We start from the raw sequence: 27941 nt of genomic DNA, 5'->3' as shown, positions 1-27941 counted from the left end.
CAGTTCTAGTTCTAGTTCAGTTCTAGTTCAGTTCTAGTTCAGTTCTAGTTCAATTCTAGTTCAGTTCTAGTTCAGTTCTAGTTCAGTTCTAGTTCAGTTCTAGTTCAGTTCTAGTTCAGTTCTAGTTCAGTTCTAGTTCAGCTCTAGTTCAGTTCTAGTTCAGTTCTAGTTCAGTTCTAGTACAGTTCTAGTTCAGTTCTAGTTTAGTTGAAGTTCAGTTCAAGTTCAGTTCTAGCTCAGGTCTAGTTCAGTTTTAGTTCAGTTCTAGTTCAGTTCAGTTCTAGTTCAGTTCTAGTTCAGTTCTAGTTCAGTTCTAGCTCAGTTCTAGTTCAGTTCTAGTTCAGTTCTAGTTGAGTTCTAGTTCAGTTCAGTTCTAGTTCTGTTCTAGTTCTGTTCTAGTTCTGTTCTAGTTCTGTTCTAGTTCTGTTCTAGTTCTGTTCTAGTTCTGTTCTAGTTCTGTTCTAGTTCTGTTCTAGTTCTGTTCTAGTTCTGTTCTAGTTCTGTTCTAGTTCTGTTCTAGTTCAGTTCTAGTTCAGTTCTAGTCCTGTTCTAGTTCTGTTCCAGTTCTGTTCTAGTTCTGTTGTAGTTCTGCTCTAGTTCTGGTCTAGTTCTGTTCTAGTACAGTTCTAGTTCTGTTCTAATAAAGTTCTAGTTCAAGTTCTGTTCTAGTGCTGTTCTATTTCTATTCTAGTTTTGTTTTAGTTCATTTCTAGTTCAGTTCTAATTCAGATCTAGAACAGTTCTAGTACAAATCTAGCTCTCTTCTAGTTCAGTTCTAGTACAAATCTAGTTCGGTTCTAGTTTAGATATAATTTAGTTCTATTTTAATTCTAGTTCTGTTCTACTTCAGTTCAGCTCTAGTTCAGTTATTGTTCTGTATAGTTCTGTTCAAGTTTTGTTTTAGTTCTGTTGTAATTCTGTTATAGTTCTCTTCAAGTTCTGATCCAGTTCAGTTAAAATTAGTTTTAAGTTATAGAACTAATCCTGTGTCGGTCAGTTCTTATCACTCTCGGCATATTTTTCATTTAAGTAGATTTCCTTCTCTTGTCCATCATTATTTTCAAACAATTAAATTATTAAAGCAATATCCATAAACGCACCAACACATACACACACACATACATAATTAAAATATTGTAATTTTTTTTTTTTTTTGTAAATCCTTTTAAACAAAATTTATCATTTACACATGAATGCAGAGAAAATTAACAATCACAAAATTACTGTGGCATAAAATCCAATTGTCAGTTTAAAATATTATCTGTGGAAAAGAGTATAAACATAAATGCTCATGGTAACACTCGTACAACAACACGCAAAAGCAACTGTCAGTCAAATTTTTAAAAAACAACTTAAATGTAACAACAATACCATACAAGAAATACTGTTGTATAGTATGTAATTGTAAGGCTATTATATTTAAACTACAATGCTTTATATTGAAGTATTTTTTTTTTATATTTTGTACATTTAAAAAATAATCACTTGCATAAATAACTATAAATTTTAAAGTCTGCTACAAAAATATACACAGAGTTAAGAGCGAAAAAGAAATTAATGATAAATTGTATGTCACTGATATGAGTAAACAATTGCAGTCATAAGTATGTATGTTTATATTGTATTGACAACATTTAAGCCTTTTTAATGTCCTCGTCAAATGTACACAAGCAAAAATAAAAAAACATACTTACACATACAAATAAATGAACTATGTATATAAATATAAAGTGTATGTATAAGTAAGTACATCCATACCCTGCAGTTTGGAGTAACTGTTCCGAAGTATACAGAAAGATTCAACAATATACCTCAAACAAATCACACCTAGAATACTGATTGAAACAACTAAATGTACCTACACTCTAGATTACTTGGGGACAATGTAGTAGCCATTCACATCAAAAATTAATACATTAACTTTTTTTAAACTGCAGGACACTAATGGAATTTTATGTAAATTTCTGTCTAAAAACAGCAGAAACAGATATATATATATATATAACGGAAGTAGATACTTTATATCCTTCATGTGACAACAGAACAATACATGCACAATCAAATGAGCGTATGCATATTGGTTAAGGGGAAAAATAAATTCGTTAATATATACTCACTTCTGGTTCAGTTCTACTTCAGTTCTAGTTCAGTTCGAGTTCAGTTCTAGTTCAGTTCTAGTTCAGTTCTAGATCAGTTCTAGTTCAGTTCTAGTTCAGTTCTAGTTCAGTTCTAGTTCAGTTCTAGTTCAGTTCTACTTCATTTTTACATCAGTTCTAGTTCAGTTCTACTTCATTTTTACATCAGTTCTAGTTCGGTTCTAGTTCAGTTCTAGTTCAGTTCTAGTTCAGTTCTAGTTCAGTTCTAGTTCAGTTCTAGTTCAGTTCTAGTTTAGTTCTAGTTCAGTTCTAGTTCAGTTCTAGTTCAGTTCTAGTTCAGTTCTAGTTCAGTTCTAGTTCAGTTCTAGTTCAGTCTAGTTCTGTTCTAGTTCTGTTCTAGTTCAGTTCTAGTTCAGTTCTAGTTCTGTTCTAGTTCTGTTCTAGTTCTGCTTTAGTTCTAGTTCTTTTCTAATTCTGTTCTAGTTATGTTCTAGTTCTGTTCTAGTTCTGTTCTAGTTCTGTTCTAGTTCTGTTCTAGTTCTGTTCCAGTTCTTTTCTTGTTCAGTTCTAGTTCTAGTTCAGTTCTAGTTCAGTTCTAGTTCAGTTCTAGTTCAGTTCTAGTTCAGTTCTAGTTCAGTTCTAGTTCAGTTCTAGTTCAGTTCTAGTTCAGTTCTAGTTCAGTTCTAGTTCAGTTCTAGTTCAGTTCTAGTTCAATTCTAGTTCAGTTCTAGTTCAGTTCTAGTTCAGTTCTAGTTCAATTCATGTTCAGTTCATGTTCAGTTCATGTTCAGTCAGTTCAGTTCATGTTCAGTTCATGTTCAGTTCATGTTCAGTTCATGTTCAGTTCATGTTCAGTTCATGTTCAGTTCATGTTCAGTTCTAGTTCATGTTCATGTTCAGTTCATGTTCAGTTCATGTTCAGTTCATGTTCAGTTCATGTTCAGTTCATGTTCAGTTCAGTTCATGTTCAGTTCATGTTCAGTTCATGTTCAGTTCATGTTCAGTTCATGTTCAGTTCATGTTCAGTTCATGTTCAGTTCATGTTCAGTTCATGTTCAGTTCATGTTCAGTTCATGTTCAGTTCATGTTCAGTTCTGGTTCAGTTCTAGTTCAGTTCATGTTCAGTTCATGTTCAGTTCTGGTTCAGTTCATGTTCAGTTCATGTTCAGTTCACGTTCAGTTCATGTTCAGTTCATGTTCAGTTCATGTTCAGTTCATGTTCAGTTCATGTTCAGTTCTAGTTTAGTTCTAGTCCAGTTCTAGTTCAGTTCTGGTTCAGTTCTGGTTCAGTTCTGGTTCAGTTCAGTTCTAGTTCAGTTCTTGTTCAGTTCTTGATCAGTTCTAGTTTAGTTCTAGTTCAGTTCTAGTTCAATTCTAGTTCAGTTCTAGTTTGAATCTAGTTCAGTTCTAGTTGAGTTTTAGTTCATTTCTAGTTCAGTTCTACTTCAATTCTAGTTTTGTTTTAGTTTTGTTCTAGTCTAGTCTGTTCTAGTTCTGCTCTAGTTCTGTTCTAGTTCAGTTCTAGTTCAGTTCTAGTTCAGTTCTAGTTCAGTTCTAGTTCAGTTCTAATTCAGTTCTAGTTCAGTTCTAGTTCAGTTCTAGTTCTGTTCTAGTTTAGTTCTAGTTCTGTTCTAGTTCTGTTCTAGTTCTGTTCTAGTTCTGTTCTAGTTCTGTTCTAGTTCTGTTCTAGTTCTGTTCTAGTTCTGTTCTAGTTCTGTTCTAGTTCTGTTCTAGTTCTGTTCTGTTCTAGTTCTTTTCTAGTTCTGTTCTAGTTATGTTCTAGTTCTGTTCTAGTTCTGCTCTAGTTCTGTTCTAGTTCTGTTCCAGTTCTTTTCTAGTTCTGTTGTTGTTCAGTTCTAGTTCTGGTCTAGTCTGTTCTAGTTCTGTTCTAGTTCTGTTCTAGTTCTGTTCTAGTTCTGTTCTAGTTCTGTTCTAGTTCTGTTCTAGTTCTGTTCTAGTTCTGTTCTAGTTCTGTTCTAGTTCTGTTCTAGTTCTGTTCTAGTTCTGTTCTAGTTCTGTTCTAGTTCTGTTCTAGTAGTTCTGTTCTAGGTCTTTTCTAGTTCTGTTCTAGTTCTGTTGTTGTTCAGTTCTAGTTCTGTTGTTGTTCAGTTCTAGTTAAATTCTAGTTTAGCTCAATAAAAATTTCTTTCAACCCATTTCTACATTTCCCCTTACCCAATGATTCACATACGCTCAAACCATTATTCCTTTTTACTTAACAATATTACCAGCCATTTTATGTTTGTTAAATTACAAAAAAAAAAAAAAAACTTAAGGTAACTTCCCTTCTTTGGTTTCCCTCTCTCACATAGGGTAAAAATATCAAACCTAATGTGTCGTTACCACAATAGCAACAATAAAGTATAGTGTCGAAAGAAAGAACAACAAAAACATGAATTAAAAGCAACAGCAACAAGAATGCAAATGACAACAACAAAAAACAACATTAAAATTGCCACTATTTTAATATTATTTTCATAGCAGCAAAGACCCCAAAAAACAAATAACCAACAGCAACAACAAGAACACAAACAATAACAATGACAAAAACATGCAAAGACAATAACATTAAAATGTTTATGCAATTGTGAGTGACATTCAGGGAGGTTATGAACAGTGGCTATAGCGCAGTTCTACTTCAACAGCAACAAGAATGCAAATGAAAACAACAATAAAATTGCCACTATTTTAATATTATTTTGATAGCAGCAAAGACCAAAAAACAAATAACCAACAGCAACAACAACAACCAGAACACAAACAATAACAATGACAAAAACATGCAAAAACCATAACATTAAAATGTTTATGCAATTGTGAGTGACATTCAGGGAGGTTATGAACAGTGGCTATAGCGCAGTTCTACTTCAATTTTAGTTCAGTTCTAATTCTGTTCTAGATATGTTCTAGTTCAGTTCTAATTCAGTTCTAGTTCTGCTCTAGTTCAGTTCTAGTTCAGTTCTAGTTCAGTTCTAGTTCAGTTCTAGTTCAGTTCTAGTTCAGTTCTAGTTCAGTTCTAGTTCAGTTCTAGTTCAGTTCTAGTTCAGTTCTAGTTCTGTTCTAGTTCAGTTCTACTTCCAGTTCTAGTTCAGTTCTAGTTCTGCTCTAGTTCAGTTAGTCAGTTCTAGTTCAGTTCTAGTTCAGTTCTAGTTCAGTTCTAGTTCAGTTCTAGTTCAGTTCTAGTTCAGTTCTAGTTCAGTTCTAGTTCAGTTCTAGTTCAGTTCTAGTTCAGTTCTAGTTCAGTTCTAGTTCAGTTCTAGTTCAGTTCTAGTTCAGTTCTAGTTCAGTTCTAGTTCAGTTCTAGTTCAGTTCTAGTTCAGTTCTAGTTCAGTTCTAGTTCAGTTCTAGTTCAGTTCTAGTTCAGTTCTAGTTCAGTTCTAGTTCAGTTCTAGTTCAGTTCTAGTTCAGTTCTAGTTCAGTTCTAGTTCAGTTCTTCTAGTTCAGTTCTAGTTCAGTTCTAGTTCAGTTCTAGTTCAGTTCTAGTTCAGTCTTAGTTCAGTTCTAGTTCAGTTCTAGTTCAGTTCTAGTTCAATTCTAGTTCAGTTCTAGTTTAGTTTAGTTCAGTTCTAGTACAATTCTAGTTCAGTTCTAGTTTAGTTTAGTTCAGTTCTAGTTTAGTATAATTCTAGTTTTGTTCTAGTTCTGTTCTAGTTCAGTTTTAATTCAGTTCAAGTTTAGTTCTATTTCGGTTCTAGTTCACTTCAGTACAGTTCTAGTTCAGTTCTATTTCAGTTCTATTTTGGTTCTAGTTCAGTACAGTTCTAGTTCAGTTCTAGTTTTAGTTCAGTTCTAGTTCAGTTTAATTCAGTTCCTCTCGTTTCAGTTGTATTTAAGGTGGGTTCCACTGTGCCCATTTAAAACATGTTAAAAGCTATATATACATCCACAAACACATTGCTCCACATAAAATAACAAGAGTTTTCCGGTGTTATAAATATGTGTGTGAGGACATTTATATCATTTATATGTTGTACTCATTTGGCTGTCGTTGACTGTATTCTATGTTATTTTGCACTAAATGTTTATTGTTGTTTACTTTTGCATAAAGTACTTCCTGTTTGTTGATGTTTTTAGTATTTTACTATGTTTTTCTTGTTGATGTTGTTTTCTCTTGCATATTTAAAAGTTTATGTGTGTATGTGTGAGTGAGAATATGCGAGTGTAAGTATGATTTCCGTTTCCACTACTCTATGGTGGTAACTGTTTTTAACCTCATCACACTCTGGGCTTTTTTCTTTCTTTGCTGTGGCTTATTATTAGTACACAGATGTAAAACATATTGTGTCATTTGTTTTAATATATACTTACAGACATTAATGTATTAGTTTTAAAATGTGTGCATAAAAGAGTGTGTGTGTATTTGTAGAGACCCAGCAGTTTTATAGGAAGTCTTAGACACATTTTAAGAGAAGTCTGTGTAAAGCGAGATCATTGCCTATCTGTGGAGTTAAATAAGTTCCATTTCCGGACGTGTTATATCGCAGGTTTTAACCATCAATCGTGGCTGAAATCTGTATTTAGGGTTAAGCACCCCGATCCGCAGGGTAATTTAGTTATGTATATGTATGTATATACTTATGTTGTATATAAGCTAATTTTATGGTTTTTCATTTGTTTTTCTTACTAAACGTTTAATCTTGTTAAAATCCAACAGCAGTAGCAGCAGTTCAAACCCATCTTTTGTGTGTTAAATTTGCTATTTAATGCAGTTTTATGTTTGAAAATAATGACAACAAATGAGTGTAAATTTGTCATTGTCGTAAAGTATTTTAAAAGGTATACTAAAGCTTAGCGACATTTAAATTATATGGAAATGAAAATTTACAAAAAAGTTAACTTTAAATAATTTTTCTTAACTGCTAATCCAATTTATTAATGGATGTTACCTCCAAAGCAATAACAACTTCAATGCTACTTCTAGTTCAGAACAGAACTACAACTGAACTGAACTAGACTGACTAGAACTGACTAGAACTGAACTAGAACTGAACTAGAACTGAACTAGAACTGAACTAGAACTGAACTAGAACTGAACTAGAACTGAACTAGAACTGAACTAGAACTGAACTAGAACTGAACTAGAACTGAACTAGAACTGAACTAGAACTGAACTAGAACTGAACTAGAACTGAACTAGACTGAACTAGAACTGAACTAGAACTGAACTAGAACTGAACTAGAACTGAACTAGAACTGAACTAGAACTGAACTAGAACTGAACTAGAACTGAACTAGAACTGAACTAGAACTGAACTAGAACTGAACTAGAACTGAACTAGGAACTGAACTAGAACTGAACTAGAACTGAACTAGAACTGAACTAGAACTGAACTAGAACTGAACTAGAACTAGAACTAGAACTGAACTAGAACTGACTAGAACTGAACTAGAACTGAACTAGAACTGAACTAGAACTGAACTAGAACTGAACTAGAACTGAACTAGAACTGAACTAGAACTGAACTAGAACTGAACTAGAACTGAACTAGAACTGAACTAGACTGAACTAGAACTGAACTAGAAATGAAACTAACTGAACTAGAACTGAACTAGAACTGAACTAGAACTGAACTAGAACTGAACTAGAACTGAACTAGAACTGAACTAGAACTGAACTAGAACTGAACTAGAACTGAACTAGAACTGAACTAGAACTGAACTAGAACTGAACTAGAACTGAACTAGAAACTGAACTAGAACTGAACTAGAACTGAACTAGAAATGAACTAGAACTGAACTAGACTGAACTAGAAATGAACTAGAACTGAACTAGAACTGAACTAGAACTGAACTAGAACTGAACTAGAACTGAACTAGACTGAACTAGAACTGAACTAGAACTGAACTAGAACTGAACTAGAACTGAACTAGAACTGAACTAGAACTGAACTAGAACTGAACTAGACTGAACTAGAACTGACTAGAACTGAACCAGAACTGAACTAGAACTGAACTAGAACTGAACTAGAAATGAACTAGAACTGAACTAGAACTGAACTAGAACTGAACTAGAACTGAACTAGAACTGAACTAGAACTGAACTAGAACTGAACTAGAACTGAAACTAGAACTGAACTAGAACTGAACTAGAACTGAACTAGAACTGAACTAGAACTGAACTAGAACTGAACTAGAACTGAAACTAGAACTGAACTAGAACTGAACTAGAACTGAACTAGAAACTGAACTAGAACTGAACTAGAACTGAACTAGAACTGAACTAGAACTGAACTAGAATGAACTAGAACTGAACTAGAACTGAACTAGAAATGAACTAGAACTGAACTAGAACTGAACTAGAACTGAACTAGAACTGAACTAGAACTGAACTAGAACTGAACTAGAACTGAATTAGACTGAACTAGAACTAAGCTAAAACTAAACTAGAACTAAACAAGAACTGAACTAGAACTGTACTAAACTAAACTACAACTTAACTAAAACTAAACTAGAACTAAACTAGAACTGAACTAGAACTGTACTAAAACTGAACTAGAACTGAACTAGATCTGAACTAGAGCTGATCTAGAACTGATCTAGAGCTGAACTAGAACTGAACTAGAACTGTACTAAAACTGAATTAGAACTGAACTAAGCTAAAACAGAACTGAACTAGAACTGAACTAAACTAGAACTAAACTAGAACTAAACTAGAACTAAACTAGATCTAAACTAGAACTAAACTAGAACTAAACTAGAACTAAACTAGAACTAAACTAGAACTAAACTAGAACTGAACTAAAACCGAACTAAAGCTGAACTAAAACTGAACTAAAACTGAACTAGAACTGAACTAGAACTACACTAGAACTGAACTAGAAATGAACTAGAACTACACTAGAACTGAACTAGAAATGAACTAGAACTGAACTGGACTAGAATTGAACTAGAACTGAGCCAGAACTGAACTAGAACTGAACTAGAACTGATCTAAAACTAAACTAGAACTGAACTAGAACTGAACTCTAACTGAACTAGAACTGAACTAGAACTGAACTAGAACTGAACTAGAACTGAACTAGAACTGAACTAGAACTGAACTAGAACTGAACTAGAACTGAACTGAACTAGAACTGAACTAGAACTGAACTAGAACTGAACTAGAACTGAACTAGAACTGAACTAGAACTGAACTAGAACTGAACTAGAACTGAACTAGAACTAGAACTGAACTAGAACTGAACTAGAACTGAACTAGAACTGAACTAGAACTGAACTAGAACTGAACTAGAACTGAACTAGAACTGAACTAGAACTGAACTAGAACTGAACTAGACTGAACTAGAACTGACTAGAACTGAACTAGAACTGAACTAGAACTGAACTAGAACTGAACTAGAACTGAACTAGAACTGAACTAGAACTGAACTAGAACTGAACTAGAACTGAACTAGAACTAGAACTGAACTAGAACTGAACTAGAACTGAACTATAGAACTGAACTAGAACTGAACTAGAACTGAACTAGAACTGAACTAGAACTGAACTAGAACTGAACTAGAATTGAACTAGAATTGAACTAGAACTGAACTAGAATGAACTAGAACTGAACTAGAACTGAACTAGAACTGAACTAGAACTGAACTAGAACTGAACTAGAACTGAACTAGAACTGAACTAGAACTGAACTAGAACTGAACTAGAACTGAACTAGAACTGAACTAGAACTGAACTAGAACTGAACTAGAACTGAACTAGAACTGAACTAGAACTGAACTAGAACTGAACTAGAACTGAACTAGAACTGAACTAGAACTGAACTAGAACTGAACTAGGACTGAACTAGAACTGAACTAGACTGAACTAGAACTGAACTAGAACTGAACTAGTACTGAGCTCGAACTGAACTAGAATTGAACTCGAACTGAACTAGAACTGAACTTGAACTGAACTGAACTAGAACTGAAATAAAACGGAACTGGAACTGTAATAAAACTTAACTAAAACTGAGCTAGAACTGAAGTAGAACTAAACTTGAACTGAACTAGAACTGAAGAAAATATGGTCCCATTAGCTAGAAAAATGGTGCCTAATGCGAGTATTTAATAATAGAAAATATATATTATATAAATTTGTATAAGAAAAACAAATAAAATTGCAATAAAATTACCCAATTTTTTGTAAGTTAAATAAAAATACAACAATACCAAAGCTATAAATGTAGATCAAAATAACACATCATATCTATATACCACGACAAACAAGTCAAAATGTTAAATAAAAGAAAGTCACCAACAAATTTATTGTGATTTCAACCCAAAAAGCTAATAAAGGTGTGTTTAAGTTTAAGTATCTATGGTAGTAAGAATCAAAGGACAAAGAGCTTGGAAAAATAAATAAAGAAAATGGCAGACAAACCAAAACTAACATGACTCATAAAGGATTTACGTTCGTGTGGCGGCAATATTTTGTTTTTTTTTTTATTACTTGTAATAGAGAAAAGGCTATAAAAACGTTTAAAATCGTCTGGACGTCGCCAGTGTTTAGAAATAATATTCATTAACTAGATAAGAAAAATATATTTTTAGATATTTCTAACGATTAATATGTTTGTTATTTATCCTTGTAAACGATAAAGGCGTATTTAAAAGAATAATACGAAGTTTTTGATTAGTCGTGGTAATTAAGTTATTTATAAATAAGGGGGAAAATAATAAATATTTTTAGTTGGGAGACTTTTACAGTTTACTAATAGAAATAGTGGAATAAGGTTTAGCCCTTAGATCAAAAGCGTACTAGATGTAGAGCTAAAATAGAACTAAAGAACTAAAATTGAACTAGAACTGAACCAGAACTGAACTAAAATTGAAGTTGAATTGAACTAAAACTGAACTAGATCAAAACTAGAACAGGACTAGAACAGTTCTAGATCAGTTCTCTTCTATTTCTGTTCTAGTTCAGTTCTGATTCTGTTCTAGTTCTGTTCTAGTTCTCTTCTAGTTCTGTTCTAGTTCTGTTCTAGTTCTGTTCTAGTTCTGTTCTAGTTCTGTTCTAGTTCTGTTCTAGTTCTGTTCTAGTTCTGTTCTAGTTCTGTTCTAGTTCTGTTCTAGTTCTGTTCTAGTTCTGTTCTAGTTCTGTTCTAGTTCTGTTCTAGTTCTGTTCTAGTTCTGTTCTAGTTCTGTTCTAGTTCTGTTCTAGTTCTGTTCAAGTTCTGTTCTAGTTCTGTTCTAGTTCTGTTCTTGTTCTGTTCTAGTTCTATTCTAGTTCTGTTCTAGTTCTGTTCTAGTGCTGTTCCAGTTCTGTTCCATTTCTAATCTAGTTCTGTTCTGTTCTAGTTCTTTTCTAGTTCTGTTCTAGTTCTGTTCTAGTTCTGTTCTAGTTCTGTTCTAGTTCTGTTCTAGTTCTGTTCTAGTTCTGTTCTAGTTCTGTTCTACTTCTGTTCTAGTTCTGTTCTAGTTCTGTTCTAGTTCTAGTTCTGTTCTAGTTTCTAGTTCTGTTCTAGTTCTGTTCTAGTTCTGTTCTTGTTCTAGTTGTTCTAGTTTCTGTTCTAGTTCTCTTCTAGTTCTCTTCTAATTCTGTTCTAATTCTGTTCTAATTCTGTCCTAGTTCTGTTCTAGTTCTGTTCTAGGTCTGTTCTAGTTCTGTTCTAGTTCTGTTCTAGTTCTGTTCTAGTTCTGTTCTAGTTCTGTTCTAGTTCTGTTCTAGTTCTGTTCTAGTTCTGTTCTAGTTCTGTTCTAGTTCTGTTCTAGTTCTGTTCTAGTTCTGTTCTAGTTCTGTTCTAGTTGTATTCTAGTTATATTCTAGTTATATTCTAGTTCTGTTCTAGTTCTGTTATAGTTCTGTTATAGTTCTGTTATAGTTCTGTTCTAGTTCTGTTCTAATTCTGTTCTAATTCTGTTCTTGTTCTGTTCTAGTTCTGTTCTATTTTTGTTCTAGTTCTGTTCCAGTTCTGTTCTAGTTCTGTTCTAGTTCTGTTCTAGTTCTGTTCTAGTTCTAGTTCTGTTCTAGTTCTGTTCTAGTTCTGTTCAAGTTCTGTTCTAGTTCTTTTCTAGTTCTGTTCTAGTTCTGTTATAGTTCTGTTATAGTTCTGTTCTAGTTCTGTTCTAATTCTGTTCTTGTTCTGTTCTAGTTCTGTTCTAGTTCTGTTCTAGTTCTGTTCTAGTTCTGTTCTAGTTCTGTTCTAGTTCTGTTCTAGTTCTGTTCTAGTTCTGTTCTAGTTATGTTCTAGTTCTGTTCTAGTTCAGTTCAGTTCTGTTCTAGTTCAGTTCTGTTCTAGTTCAGTTCTGTTCTAGTTCAGTTCTGTTCTAGTTCAGTTCTGTTCTAGTTCAGTTCTGTTCTAGTTCAGTTCTGTTCTAGTTCAGTTCTGTTCTAGTTCTTGTTCTGTTTCAACATTTTGTGTGAAATTGGCTTAATATAGAAATCTCGAAAATTATGAAAAAATGTCCATTAATTTAATTAAAAAATTCTAAAAGTGTTCCACATTTTCTAGCAAATTGTTTTATGTTCAAAATAAAACAATATTAAACTTTTTCATATTTGTTCATCATATTTTTACTTTTTTCTCGTAAAATTCCTCTATTTCAAACAATTATCTAACGGAAATTATACTCTATTTGAGCAAATTAACTTAAAATTGCCAGCAGAAAGCAACATAACAACACAGTATGCTGCTGTTGCTGTGTATTTGTGAATCATAAAATTTTTTTCCATTTATTATTTCCCCATTCAGTTTCCCAGCAGAGCAACACCTGCTTATTACATTTTTAATCGACTGCTGTAGCGCAATATTTTACAGCATGAATTCCTGGCAGGATTTTTTTTTAATATTTTGCTTTAAATTTCATCATCAGCAGCAACAACCAGGGTACAATGAAAAATCCATTTAGAATTTTTTTTTTATGGTCCTGTGCAGTTTGGCTCCTGTTTGCTTGTCTGTCTGTTTGGGGGTAAATGGAACTGTTTGTTAGCTGCTGGTTGAAAAGAAATTTAACTTGATTAAAAATAAAATTACATTCATTAGGAATCTTTTCAAAATGGCACTGAAAATTACGAGGTTTGGCAAAAAAAATGTATATTGCTTTTAAGTAAAGGGTAAAAAAGTTCTAGATAAAATATGAAATGTTGAAATTTAGTTTTATATTAAATATGAAAAAGAATCATTGATAGCATTAATTTAAGCCATTTTTGAAGTAATTTTAAAAAATCATCTAAGTTATTTTAATTATAATTTCACACCATTTCAACCACATAAAATTTAAACGTTTTTAATTTTAAATTTATATTAAAACCACAAAATATTATAAAAAAAAGTAATTTCCATTTTAAATATCAACATCAGTGAGTATTTATTGTTTGACAATGTCAACAATTTCATATTGAAATGTTAGATTTTGACAAAATAAACACTCAAAACCAATATGGCGTATTGGCCATGTTGTTAAACATAAACCCACGGGGTATAAAAGTAACAACAATGTGTTAGTAGTGGGAGTTGTACAAGGAGATTTGTTTATGGGTTTTGAAATGTAAATACAATAAAATATTGAAATCAATTATAACATTGTGGTTTCAATGTTTTAAATTATTAAGGGAAATCGAAATGATGAGCGGATGATGGAGTGCAGAACTAGAACATGACTAAACAGAACTAGAACAGAAATAGAACAGAACTAAAACAGAACTAGAACAGAACTAGAACATAACTAGAACAGAACTAGAACAGAACTAGATCGGAACTAGAACAGAACTAAAACAGAACTAGAACAGAACTAGAACAAAACTAGAACAAAACTAGAACAGAACTAGAACAGAACTAGAACAGAACTAGAACAGAACTAGAACAGAACTAGAACAGAACTAGAACAGAACTAGAACAGAACTAGAACAGAACTAGTACAGAACTAGAACAGAACTAGAATAAACTAAACAACTAGAACAGAACTAGAACAGAACTAGAACAGAACTAGAACAGAACTAGAACAGAACTAGAAAGAACTAGAACAGAACTAGAAGAACAGAAACTAGAACAGAACTAGAACAGAATAAAGCAGAAATAGAGCAGAACTAGAACAGAACTAGAAGCAGATTTAGAACAGAACTAGAACGGAACTTGAACAGAACTAGAACAGAGCTAGAACAGAACTAGAACAGAAATAGAGCAGAATTAGAACAGAATTAGAACAGAATTAGAACAGAACTAGAACAGAACTAGAACAGAACTAGAACAGAACTAGAACAGAACTAGAACAGAACTAGAACAGAACTAGAACAGAACTAGAACAGAACTAGAAACGAACTAGAACAGAACTAGAACAGAACTAGAACAGAACTAGAACAGAACTAGGACAGAACTAGAACAGAACTAGAACAGAACTAGAACAGAACTAGAACAGAACTAGAACAGAACTAGAACAGAACTAGAACAGAACTAGAACAGAACTAGAACAGAACTAGAACAGAACTAGAACAGAACAGAACTAGAACAGAACAGAACAGAAACTAGAACAGAACAGAACTAGAACAGAACAGAACAGAACAGAACAGAACAGAACAGAACAGAACTAGAACAGAACAGAACTAGAACAGAACTAGAACAGAACTAGAACAGAACTAGAACAGAACTAGAACAGAACTAGAACAGAACTAGAACAGAACTAGAACAAAACTAGAACAAAACTAGAACAGAACTAGAACAGAACTAGAACAGAACTAGAACAGAACTAGAACAGAACTAGAACAGAACTAGAACAGAACTAGAACAGAACTAGAACAGAACTAGAACAGAACTAGAACAGAACTAGAACAGAACTAGAACAGAACTAGAACAGAACTAGAACAGAACTAGAACAGAACTAGAACAGAACTAGAACAGAACTAGAACAGAACTAGAACAGAACTAGAACATAACTAGAACAGAACTAGAACAGAATTACAACAGAACTAGAACAGAACTAGAACCGAACTAGAACAGAACTGAAACAGAACTAGAACAGAAATAAAGCAGAAATAGAGCAGAACTAGAACAGAAATAGAGCAGATTTAGAACAGAACTAGAACGGAACTTGAACAGAACTAGAACAGAGCTAGAACAGAACTAGAACAGAAATAGAGCAGAATTAGAACAGAATTAGAACAGAATTAGAACAGAACTAGAACAGAACTAGAACAGAACTAGAACAGAACTAGAACAGAACTAAAACAGAACTAGAACAGAACTAGAACAGAACTAGAACAGAACTAGAACAGAACTAGAACAGAACTAGAACAGAACTAGAACAGAACTAGAACAGAACTAGAACAGAAACAGAACTAGAACAGAACTAGAACAGAACTAGAACAGAACTAGAACAGAAACTAGAACAGAACTAGAACAGAACTAGAACAGAACTAGAACAGAACTAGAACAGAACTAGAACAGAACTAGAACAGAACTAGAACAGAACTAGAACAGACTAGAACAGAACTAGAATAGAACAGAACTAGAACAGAACTAGAACAGAACTAGAACAGAACTAGAACAGAACTAGAACAGAACTAGAACAGAACTAGAACAGAACTAGAACAGAACTAGAACAGAACTAGAACAGAACTAGAACAGAACTAGAACAGAACTAGAACAGAACTAGAACAGAACTAGAACAGAACTGACCAGAACTAGAACAGAACTAGAACAGAACTAGAACAGAACTGGAACAGAACTAGAACAGAACTAGAACAGAACTAGAACAGAACTAGAACAGAACTAGAACAGAACTGGACCAGAACTAGAACAGAACTAGAACTGAACTATAATTGAACTAGAACTGAATTACAAAAATTTTAATCTATATATAAAATTTAATTTCGAACAAATTTTCTATAAATTAAAACATAATTTATATTGAGTCTTTCCCGCCCCCGCAAAACAAAGCCAAATCATAAACATTTTAATTAAAACGAAACTAAAGAAAATATATGTAAATGATTGCATAATAACAAAAATATTCTTCAGTAACATACTCCAACAAAACCCGTAGCAAAAACAATACTTGTGTAAACTTGCGAGGATAAACAACAACAACAACTAATACAAACATAAATTGTAAACAAAAGGGTTCAAAAATCACTTTGTAACAGTCCTTGTTGTTGATTTTCTGCTCATGGTATGTGTGAGGGAAGGTTGGAAGAACAAAGGACTATTTTGAATTTCTAAACAAAGGTAAATAACATGAAAACATTGTTATTCAGACTGGCAAATGCCTTTAGATGAGTTTTACTACTTCCAACTACAATTTTCTTGATGTTTTTTCTTTAACAGAGTCAAAAGGTATTGTTTGTATATTGCCATACTTCCGTTTGATGTAACGGTATTTCGCTGAAAATCAGCGGAACTTGTTTCCATATTGTACTGTGTTGCGGCCTCAGTTGTAAATAAAGAAATTAATTTGAGTAATTAAAAGTTGTAGGTGTTTTGATTTTCGGGATATAAAAATTAATTATTAGAACATATGTATGTATGTAGGTATTTTTAATTTCACTTCGAATTGTAATTAACTTTTAGTCTACCTCTAATTCAGTTCTAGTTCAGTTCTAGTTCAGTTCTAGTTCTGTTCTAGTTGAGTTCTAGTTCAGTTCTAGTTCAGTTCTAGTTGAGTTCTAGTTCAGTTCTAGTTCAGTTCTAGTTCAGTTCTAGTTCAGTTCCAATTCAGTTCTAGTTCAGTTCTAGTTCAGTTCTAGTTCAGTTCTAGTTCAGTTCTAGTTCAGTTCTAGTTCAGTTCTAGTTCAGTTCTAGTTCATTTCTAGTTCAGTTCTAGTTCAGTTCTAGTTCAGTTCTAGTTCAGTTCTAGTTCAGTTCTAGTTCAGTTCTAGTTCAGTTCTAGTTCAGTTCTAGTTCAGTTCTAGTTCAGTTCTAGTTCAGTTCTAGTTCAGTTCTAGTTCAGTTCTAGTTCAGTTCTAGTTCAGTTTTAGTTCAGTTCTAGTTCAGTTCTAGTTCAGTTTTAGTTCAGTTCCAGTTCAGTTCTAGCTCAGTTCTAGCTCAGTTCTAGTTCAGTTCTAGTTCAGTTCTAGTTCAGTTCTAGTTCAGTTCTAGGTCAGTTCCAGTTCAGTTCTAGTTCAGTTCTAGTTCAGTTCTAGTTCAGTTCTAGTTCAGTTCTAGTTCAGTTCTAGTTCAGTTCTAGTTCAGTTCTAGTTCAGTTCTAATTCAGTTCTAGGTCAGTTCTAGTTCTAGTTCAGTTCTAGTTTAGTTCTAGTTTAGTTCTAGTTCAGTTCTTGTTCAGTTCTAGTTCAGTTCTAGTTCAGTTCTAGTTCAGTTCTAGTTCAGTTCTAGTTCTAGTTCAGTTCTAGTTCTAGTTCTAGTTCAGTTCAGTTCTAGTTCAGTTCTAGTTTAGTTCTAGTTCAGTTCTAGTTCAGTTCTAGTTCAGTTCTAGTTCAGTTCTAGTTCAGTTCTAGTTCAGTTCTAGTTCAGTTCTAGTTCAGTTCTAGTTCAGTTCTAGTTCAGTTCTAGTTCAGTTCTAGTTCAGTTCTAGTTCAGTTCTAGTTCAGTTCTAGTTCAGATCTAGTTCAGTTCTAGTTCAGTTCTAGTTCAGTTCTAGTTCAGTTCTAGTTCAGTTCTAGTTCAGTTCTAGTTCAGTTCTAGTTCAGTTCTAGTTCAGTTCTAGTTCATTTCTAGTTCAGTTCTAGTTCATTTCTGGTTTATTTCTTGTTCAGTTCTAGTTTCGTTCTAAATCAGTTCTAGTTCAGTTCAAGTTCTTTTATAGTTCCGTTCTAGCTCAGTTCAAGTTCTTTTATAGTCCTGTTCTAGTTCATTTCAAGTTCTTTTATAGTTCTGTTCTAGTTCAGTTCAAGTTCTTTTATAGTTATGTTCTAGTTCAGTTCTACTTCAGTTCTAGTTCAGTTCTGGTTTAATTCTAGTTCTAGTTCAGTTCTAGTTCAGTTCTAGTTTAGTTCTAGTTTAGTTCTAGTTTAGTTCTAGTTTAGTTCTAGTTCAGTTCTTGTTCAGTTTAGTTCAGTTCTAGTTCAGTTCTAGTTCAGTTCTAGTTCAGTTCTAGTTCAGTTCTAGTTCTAGTTCAGTTCTAGTTCAGTTTAATTCAGTTCTAGTTCTAGTTCAGTTCTAGTTCAGTTCTAGTTCAGTTCTAGTTCAGTTCTAGTTCAGTTCTAGTTCAGTTCTAGTTCAGTTCTAGTTCAGTTCTAGTTCAGTTCTAGTTCAGTTCTAGTTCAGTTCAGTTCTAGTTCAGTTCTAGTTCAGTTCTAATTCAGTTCTAGTTCAGTTTTAGTTCAGTTCTAGATCAGTTCTAGTTCAGTTCTAGTTCAGTTCTAGTTCAGTTCTAGTTCAGTTCTAGTTCTAGTTCAGTTCTAGTTCAGTTCTAGTTTAGTTCTAGTTCTAGTTCAGTTCTAGTTCAGTTCTAGTTCAGTTCTAGTTCAGTTCTAGTTCTAGTTCAGTTCTAGTTCAGTTCTAGTTCAGTTCTAGTTCAGTTCTAGTTCAGTTCTAGTTCAGTTCTAGTTCAGTTCTAGTTCAGTTCTAGTTCAGTCATTCTAGGTCAGTTCTAGTTCAGTTCTAGTTCAGTTCTAGTTCAGTTCTAGTTCAGTTCTAGTTCAGTTCTAGTTCAGTCTAGTTCAGTTCTAGTTCAGTTCTAGTTCAGTTCTATTCAGTTCTAGTTCAGTTCTAGTTCAGTTCTAGTTCAGTTCTAGTTCAGTTTTCTAGTTCAGTTCTAAGTTCAGTTCTAGTTCAGTTCTAGTTCAGTTCTAGTTCAGTTTCTAGTTCAGTTCTAGTTCAGTTCTAGTTCAGTTCTAGTTCATTTCTAGTTCAGTTCTAGTTCATTTCTGGTTTATTTCTTGTTCAGTTTCTAGTTTCGTTCTAAATCATTCTAGTTCAGTTCAGTTCTTTTATAGTTCCGTTCTAGCTCAGTTCAAGTTCTTTTATAGTCCCTGTTCTAGTTCATTTCAAGTTCTTTTATAGTTCTGTTCTGAGTTCAGTTCAAGTTCGTTTATAGTTATGTTCTAAGCAGTTTCGACTTCAGTTCTAGTTCAGTTCTGGTTTAATTCTAGTTCTAGTTCAATTCTAGTTCTGTTCTAGAAATGCTCATATGTTAAAATTAACCCTTATTAACTAATTTAAATCATAAATCCTTAAAACAAATCTAGCCACTTTCAAGAAAAGCTTCCTTTTCTTTTCAACATGTGGTACAGATGAAATATTGACACTTCACACTACTACTCATTAATTTAATTAATGTTCTGATTAATTTATGGCCATCATTACTGGATTTTTCTCTGAGATTATTTGAAAACAAAGTCATGTTGATTACTGATTTTTTCCCTCATTTTCCGTTCTTTATTATAGTCTATGGCTCAGAACAAAAAAGAAATAAATAAAATAACGTAAAACTAATTAAACCCATATAATACAAAAAGCTGACGTCAACAGTATTTATTGTAGTTTGCTAATAAGTATTGAAATCATGAAAAAAAAAAAACAGTGAAACCTCTAATGAAACTTAGTGGCAGGCATTGTCAATAAGTATCTAACATGAACCATGATATCACATTGTCAACTAGTGATTATCACTGAAACAGTTCATTCATGAAGACAATGACCATTCAACCTGAATGCCATTAGAAAAGACCCCTTTTCTTAGACTTAAGCTAAAAGATAAAATTCTTATTAAAAATAACTAAATTACAAAAAGGGGAAAAAAAACAACCCAAAAAAGAAGGCTAATTAAAGTATAAAAACCAGGGCCCATAAAGGGGTAGTAGGATTAAAAGGAAGGATAGTATAATACAACACTTTGGGTTTGGTAGCGAATAAAAGTTAATATAATATATACTGTAATTATGATTTACGCTTGACTAGACACAACTTTTCGTTTTTTCGTCTCCGGTTTTTGGTCAAGAGAAGGAAAAAAAGTGTTTATTTAAAGAAAAATTTCAAAAGTTTTAAATATATCAAGTTTTGTTAAAATGTTTTGAGTGTTGATATAAATAAAATTGTTAAAAGTTTTTGAATAAATAAAAAAGGTCCTGCCATTAAGAATTCTATTCAAGCATAACTTTAGGGCAAAAAATGGAAAAGAATTGTTTTAATTACCCACTAAAATTTTTGAAAGGATATATTAAGTAAAGTTTATCGTTTTAATAAATTGCAGTAATTCAAATTACAAAAGTTTAGATAATATAGGGTCCATATTAGTTGAGCGGTTGTGCGATTATAGTAAAGATTCTCAGTTCAGTATAGATCATTCTCAGTTCTAGTTCTACTTCTGTTCTAGTTCAGTTCTAGTTCAGTTCTAGTTCAGTTCTAGTTTAGTTCAGTTCTAGTTCAGTTCTAGTTCCGTTTTAGTTCTGTTCTGTTCTAATTATGTTCTAGTTCTGTTCTAGTTCTGTTCTAGTTCTGTTCTAGTTCTGTTCTAGTTCTGTTCTAGTTCTAGTTCTGTTCTAGTTCTGTTCTAGTTCTGTTCTAGTTCTAGTTCTGTTCTAGTTCTGTTCTAGTTCTGTTCTAGTTCTGTTCTAGTTCTAGTTCTGTTCTAGTTCTAGTTCTGTTCTAGTTCTGTTCTAGTTCTGTTCTAGTTCTGTTCTAGTTCTGTTCTAGTTCTGTTCTAGTTCTGTTCTAGTTCTGTTCTAGTTCTGTTCTAGTTCTGTTCTAGTCTGTTCTAGTTCTGTTCTAGTTCTGTTCTAGTTCTAGTTCTATTCTAGTTCTGTTCTAGTTCTGTTCTAGTTCTGTTCTAGTTCTGTTCTAGTTCTGTTCTAGTTCTGTTCTAGTTCTGGTCTAGTTCTGTTCTAGTTCAATTCTAGTTCAGTTCTAGTTCAGTTCTATTTCATTTCTAGTTTTGTTCTAGTTCAGTTCTAGTTCTTTATGTTATGTTCTAGTTCTATTCTAATTCAGTTCTAGTTCTGTTCTAGTTCTTTTTTAGATCTTGTACAGTTCTAGTTTAGTTCTAGTTCAATTCTAGTTCAGTTCTAGTTCAGTTCTAGTTTAGTTCTAGTTCAGTTCTAGTTCAGTTCTAGTTTAGTTCTTGTTCAGTTCTAGTTCTTTATGTTATGTTCTAGTTCTATTCTAGTTCTGTTCTAGTTATTTTTCAGATCTTGAACAGTTCTAGTTTAGTTTTAGTTCAGTTTTAGTTCAGTTCTAGTTTAGTTCTAGTTCAGTTCTAGTTCAGTTCTTGTTCAGTTCTAGTTTAGTTCTAGTTCAGTTCTAGTTCAGTTCTAGTTCAGTTCTAGTTCAGTTCTTGTTCAGTTCTAGTTCAGTTCTAGTTCAGTTCTAGTTCTGTTCTAGTTCTGGTCTAGTTCTGTTCTAGTTCTGTTCTAGTTCTGTTCTAGTTCTGTTCTAGTTCTGTTCTAGTTCTGTTCTAGTTCTGTTCTAGTTCTGTTCTAGTTCTGTTCTAGTTCTGTTCTAGTTCTGTTCTAGTTCTGTTCTAGTTCTATTCTAGTTCTGTTCTAGTTCTGTTCTAGTTCTGTTCTAGTTCTGTTCTAGTTCTGTTCTAGTTCTGTTCTAGTTCTATTCTAGTTCTGTTCTAGTTCTGTTCTAGTTCTGTTCTAGTTCTGTTCTAATTCTGTTCTAGTTCTGTTCTAGTTCTGTTCTTGTTCTGTTCTAGTTCTGTTCTAGTTCTGTTCTAGTTCTGTTCTAGTTCTGTTCTAGTTCTGTTCTAGTTCTGTTCTAGTTCTGTTCTAGTTCTGTTCTAGTTCTGTTCTAGTTCTGTTCTAGTTCTATTCTAGTTCTGTTCTAGTTCTATTCTAGTTCTGTTCTAGTTCTGTTCTAGTTCTGTTCTAGTTCTGTTCTAATTCTGTTCTAGTTCTGTTCTAGTTCTGTTCTAGTTCTTTTCTAGTACTTTTCTAGTTCTGTTCTGTTCTAGTTCCAGTTCTGTTCTAGTTCTGTTCCAGTTCTGTTCTAGTTCTGTTCTAGTTCTGTTCTAGTTCTGTTCTAGTTCTGTTCTAGTTCTGTTCTAGTTCTGTTCTAGTTCTGTTCTAGTTCTGTTCTAGTTCTGTTCTAGTTCTGTTCTAGTTCTGTTCTAGTTCTGTTCTAGTTCTGTTCTAGTTCTGTTCTAGTTCTGTTCTAGTTTGTTCTAGTTCTGTTCTAGTTCTGTTCTAGTTCTGTTCTAGTTCTGTTCTAGTTCTGTTCTAGTTCTGTTCTAGTTCTGTTCTAGTTCTGTTCTAGTTCTGTTTTAGTTCTGTTCTAGTTCAGTTCTAGTTCTGTTCTAATTATGTTCTAGTTCTGTTCGAGTGCAGTTCTTATTCAGTTCTTGTTCTTGTACAGTTCTAGTTCTGTTCTAGTTCAGTTCTAGTTATTTTCTAATTCTGTTCTTGTTTTAGTTCTATTCTAGTTCTAGTTCACTTTTAGTTCCATTTTAATGCCGTTCTAATTCAGTTCCAATTCTCTACTAGTTCTGTTCTAGTTCAGTTCTAGTTCTGCTTTAATTCTTTTCTAGTTCTGTTCCAGATCTTTTCAAGTTCTTTTTATTAATTCTACCGACTTCCTTTCCTTCCTTTTATCATTTATTATGTCTAACATTTGAGATAAAACTATCAGTTAGTGTCAAAAGTTATTTGCAGAAATCTATATATCAAATAATAACTTGGAAAAAAACGATTTATGTTGCTCCCTTAATACCAAAAATTCTACTAGAAAGTTCTTTTTAGAATTAAACTAAAACTGACAGTTTTTTTTTTTTTTTTTCTAAATTCTCAGAAAACATATTGAAACTACCTTATTTCTTTTAGTATGTATGTTCTGGCTAAAGTTTAAAAGAAACTTTAACTTAGTTTTTTTTTGAATTTGTTTTAAAGTTTTGACAAACACATGTTCGTGACAACAATTTAAGTTGCTATTCGTAGCAGTTTTGCCGCATTATAGTGGCGCATGGTAACTAACAATATGCACTTTACCACTTTATATAGAGAAAATTGCCGGTAATGTTATGTATTAGTTGTTGTTGTTGTTGTTTTTGTGCTATGTATTTGGGAAAAATAAATAGAAATTATATAAGAAATGTTACTATTTATATGTATAAAGTTATTTTTTATTTAAACTTTTTTTTTGCAACCAAACTATATGCTTTACTTTTTGTTAGTTTTTGTAACATGCTAGCAAAGAAGTATACTTTTAGGTGTCTTGTGTTTAAGAATTTTTATTGCATAAAGAAAATATTTACATAAAGTTAGTTTGTGTAAGTTTTCTTAAGGTCTTGTTGGTTTTTCTATTTCTAGGGGTTTTAGAAGTCTAGTTTGTTAACTGTTTAGAGAGGTGGGGCGCTACTAAGTTTGTATACCTTTATATGCAATTTATCACCTTGGTAATTATTTAAATGTATGTAGTTTATAGCATACGTAGTAGGGTTAACTATATACATTTATAGAAAAGTTTAATGCACTCACTATTGATTTTCTAATACAGGGTTATTTTTTGCTCTGGTATTTTCTTGTTTCTCTTGAGTGTTTTTAATATTAAAAGCAAAAATCTTAAACTAATTTAGTTTTATAATAATAATTTCAGTATATTTTAAAAGAAAATATGTTGTTTTAATTTAAAACTCTTTTTCAGATGTAAATCAATTATAAAATTTATTTTTTCTTCTAATTCTTACAAAAAAAAACTAAACTTTATAATTTATATTTTAAAAACCACTTATTAATCATCCATTTTTCTTTCTTTTTCTCTTTCTCTTTTTAGGTAAGTTGCTCTGCTTAATGTGAGTAAGTAGTTTTGTATTTGTTGTTATTTAAAGTTATTATCTATATAATAACGCTAGTTTTGTCTGCATTGTACCGTTATACACAGCTGATTTCTTTTTTACTGTTCGATGATTCATCAGCTGCAATAGCAACAATTTTACAGCTGTTTTTCTCTATATCTCTCTCTCTTTTAGCAATTTGGTTTTTATTTGATTTGTTGTTGTTTCTTTTTTTTGTTCTATTACCATTTCCTTTTTTTGAACTCTTTTGGCGTCTTTGTTGGTTTTTTTTATTGTTTTTTCGGTAGTCAATGGCAACTTGGCCTAAACATAGTAGTACTTAAACATTCAGTTGCCAACTTTTTTTTTCTTAACAAGGCCTTTTGAGTTCATTGTTAAATTTGAAATATTGTAGAAAAGCCATTAGAAATAACTAAAAAGTAAACTGGTGAATCTAATATATGAATATATAGTATGCAGAATATTATGAATGTTAAATCTCTTAATTAAACATCATTCCCCTCGACAGATTGTTAAGGATTAATGTAAAAGTTTAAACCCTTTCTAACCTTAAATGTTGAACAGTGTAACTCTTATATAAATCAGTTTCTGGTTTCCTCTCTGTTCCAAAGTATCAACAACCATCAAAAACTTATAAAATAATCGTTCATTTTTAATAATTTTTGGTTCCGTGTCAAAAAAAAAAGCAGAGTCTTTCCCATCCCTGGTTTGCTTGTTGATAACGTTGTTAAGAAACCTAGGAGAGTAATACACTCGTACTCACTACTCTCTTCTTATAATAACAAACAAGTTTTAAATATAGTCTCTTTCATACGTTTTCCATGCATAGACCAGACTATAGACTAGACTATATACTATAGACTAAACTAGACTGTAGATTAGAATATAGACATGACTATATACTACACTATATACCAGATTGTAGACTAGACTATACTAAACTAGACAATAGACTAGAATATAGACATGACTAGACTAGACCATAGACTAGACTATAGACTAGACTATAGACTAGACTATAGACTAGACTATAGACTAGACTATAGACTAGACTATAGACTAGACTATAGACTAGACTATAGACTAAACTATAGACTAGATTATAGACTAGACTATAATATAGACTAGACCATAGACTAGAATATAGACTAGACTATAGACTATACTATAGACTAGACTATAGGCTAGACTATAGACTAGGCTATTGACTAGACTATAGACTAGAATTTAGACTAGACTTTACACTTACTTCTTATAATAACAAACAAGTTTTAAATATAGTCTCTTTCATACGTTTTCCATGCATAGACCAGACTATAGACTAGACTATATACTATAGACTAAACTAGACTGTAGATAAGAATATAGACATGACTATATACTACACTATATACCAGATTGTAGACTAGACTATACTAAACTAGACAATAGACTAGAATATAGACATGACTAGACTAGACCATAGTCTAGACTATATACTAGACTATAGACTAGACTATAGACTAGACTATAGACTAGACTATACACTAGACTATAGACTAGACTATAGACTAGACTATAGACTAGACTATAGACTAGACTATAGACTAGACTATAGACTAGACTATAGACTAGACTATAGACTAGACTATAGACTAGACTATAGACTAGACTATAGACTAGACTATAGACTAGACTATAGACTAGACTATAGACTAGACTATAGACTAGACTATAGACTAGACTGTATACTAGACTATAGACTAGACTATAGACTAGACTATAGACTAGATTATATACTAGACTATAGACTAGGCTTTAGACTAGACTATAGACTAGACTATAGACTAGACTATAGACTAGACTATAAACGAGACTATAAACGAGACTATAGACCAGACTATAGACTAGACCATAGACTAGACTATAGACTAGACTAGACTATAGACTAGACTATAGACTAGACTATAGACTAGACTATAGACTAGACTATAGACTAGACTATAGACTAGACTAAAGACTAGACTGTAGACTAGAATAGGGACTAGAATGTAGACTAGAATAGGGACTAGAATGTAGACTAGACTATAGACTAGACTATAGACTAGGCTATAGACTAGAATATAGACTAGACTATAGACTAGACTATAGACTAGACTATAGACTAGACTACAGACTAGACTACAGATTAGACTATAGACTAGACTACAGACTAGACTATAGACTAGACTATAGAATAGACTATAGACTATACTATAGACTAGATTATACACTAGACTATAGACTAGACTATAGACTAGACTATAGACTATAGACTATACTATAGACTAGATTATACACTAGACTATAGACTAGACTATAGACTAGACTATAGACTAGACTATAGACTAAATTATAGACTAGACTATAGACTAGACTATGGACTAGACTATAGACTACACTTTAGACTAGACTATAGACTAGACTATAGACTAGACTATAGACTACACTATAGACTAGACTACAGACTAGACTATAGACTAGACTATAGACTAGACTGTAGACTAGACTATAGACTAGACTAAAGTCTAGACTACAGACAATTAAGATTGGTGGCTAGATTAGATCAAAAAGTTAGACGAAACTATATAATAGACTATAGATTAAATTATAAACTATACTATAGACTAGACTTTAGACCTGACTATAAAATAGACTATAAACTAGACTTGATATGATAGCAAAAAGTTCAATTCAGGTTATGCATTGCACTTTCCTCTAAGGAAGTTTATTTTAATCCCTGCTCCTATTAGGGCCAAACATTAGGGGCACTTTTCGGTTAATCACTCTGAGGCTTGGTATATATAACTGTATAAAGCCTGATGTATAAAAAAAAACTCTTACTTGTTAATCCTATAAACCAATTTAACATGACTTTTTGAGAAAGAAATGCAAAAAATATTCATTTATTTAACACAAAATAAAGTCATCACTTCAGCCATGAATATCTTTAAAAAAGAAGAAGAAGACCAAGAAAAAAAACAGTTTTCTAGGTAAAATAACATACGAGGTACTTTTTTTTTGTGTAAACACTAGCTATTTGCACATGTGTGGCCTCACCCAGGTTTGCTAAACACATGCAGATGATGATGGTGCACCTTGGGAAGAATGCCTTAACATGGTGGCGTTTTTTGCTACTTTTGTTGTTTGCTGATGAAAACTAAACAAATTTACTAATTGTACCGGCTGACAACAACAAACATGATTGAAAGATAAAAAACCAACAAATAACAACAACTTGTAAATATCAAGCTACTCTTTATGCTACAACAAACAAGAAGTTAAGTGAGCAAACAAGACTAGTGGTAAACAAGGTGGATAGAGGAGTGTGTGAAACAGTTACAAGAACTTATTATTTTAACATATAAATGGTAATTTTATATTTCATTCAACAAAAAAAAAAAAAAAAAAACATTACAAATTGTTTAAAAAACAACTCTGGTGTATAAACATTTTAACATAGTTGCCAACAGTGCAAACAAAAAAAAACAATACCTAACAACAACATGCCTTTGGTCAGAGTAGTAAAACCCCAAAAAGGAAAAAAGCAGGCAATGGTTAAAAAAACTGAACACATGCCAAAAAATATGCAATATTTTAATAGATTACTGGCATTGTTGTTGTTGTTTCTTTTAGTGTTGTTTTTTTTTTCTGGCTTAAGTTTGTTGTTTTATATTTTTTTGCAAAATCCTTTTTTTTTCTACTCTTAATGTAGACGTTATGTCGTCATCGTGTTCATTCTACTGCTACAGCCATCGTTATTGTATAGAGTATTCTGCTGTCGAAAGCCATCAGTTCAATTGCAACAGTCGCGTGGTTACCGTTGTTGCAGCAAGCCATTTTTCCTACTTTTTTTTGGAATATTTTAACCAAAACGTATTTGTGTGAAAATTTTTTAACAATTTTTTTTTTAAATAAATAGTTTTATTAAAGCGTAAAGAAAGTGTTCAAAGCAAAAAGAAAAACTATTAAACAAAACCTCTAGGCCTTTTTAATAACTTATAAACAAATTATTTTTTAAATAATTAATTAAAAAAACTTTTAAAACAAAACTCAAAATGGTTGCTATTAATAATTGTGAGTTTTTTTTGTATAAAAATATTTTTAAATTTATTTTAATTATTTAACTTTTTAGTGTTACTAAAAAACAAGTGTAAAAGTGTTTAATTCCGCTATAAGGAATCTTATATAGTGCTTTTATATATATAACAAACTAAAGGTCTTT

At 32.3% G+C, this 27941-nt stretch overlaps 1 protein-coding gene across 3 annotated transcripts in view; it reads left to right on the top strand.

The window, feature by feature from the left end:
* LOC119608635 (stathmin) overlaps positions 1-27941 on the top strand; it is an 84912-nt gene that overhangs the window by 39170 nt on the left and 17801 nt on the right. Inside the window, exon 1 of one of the 3 annotated variants that reach the window (XM_037963128.1) lies at positions 27512-27793. The exons of the other annotated variants lie outside the window; for them this stretch is intronic. Coding sequence (XP_037819056.1) covers positions 27775-27793 — 19 coding nt within the window. The 5' untranslated portion in view covers positions 27512-27774. Of the gene's footprint in view, positions 1-27511; positions 27794-27941 lie in introns of those variants that run through there. 3 annotated transcript variants of the gene reach the window in all.

The sequence above is a fragment of the Lucilia sericata genome, unplaced genomic scaffold (assembly GCF_015586225.1).
Source record: "Lucilia sericata isolate MDLA Ls3-8-SP2 unplaced genomic scaffold, ASM1558622v1 Contig000862F_arrow, whole genome shotgun sequence".
In the NCBI taxonomy this organism is placed as follows: Eukaryota; Metazoa; Arthropoda; class Insecta; order Diptera; family Calliphoridae; genus Lucilia; species Lucilia sericata.
The sequence above is the reverse complement of the archived record's forward strand: the minus strand, read 5'-3'. Positions and strand labels throughout refer to the sequence as shown.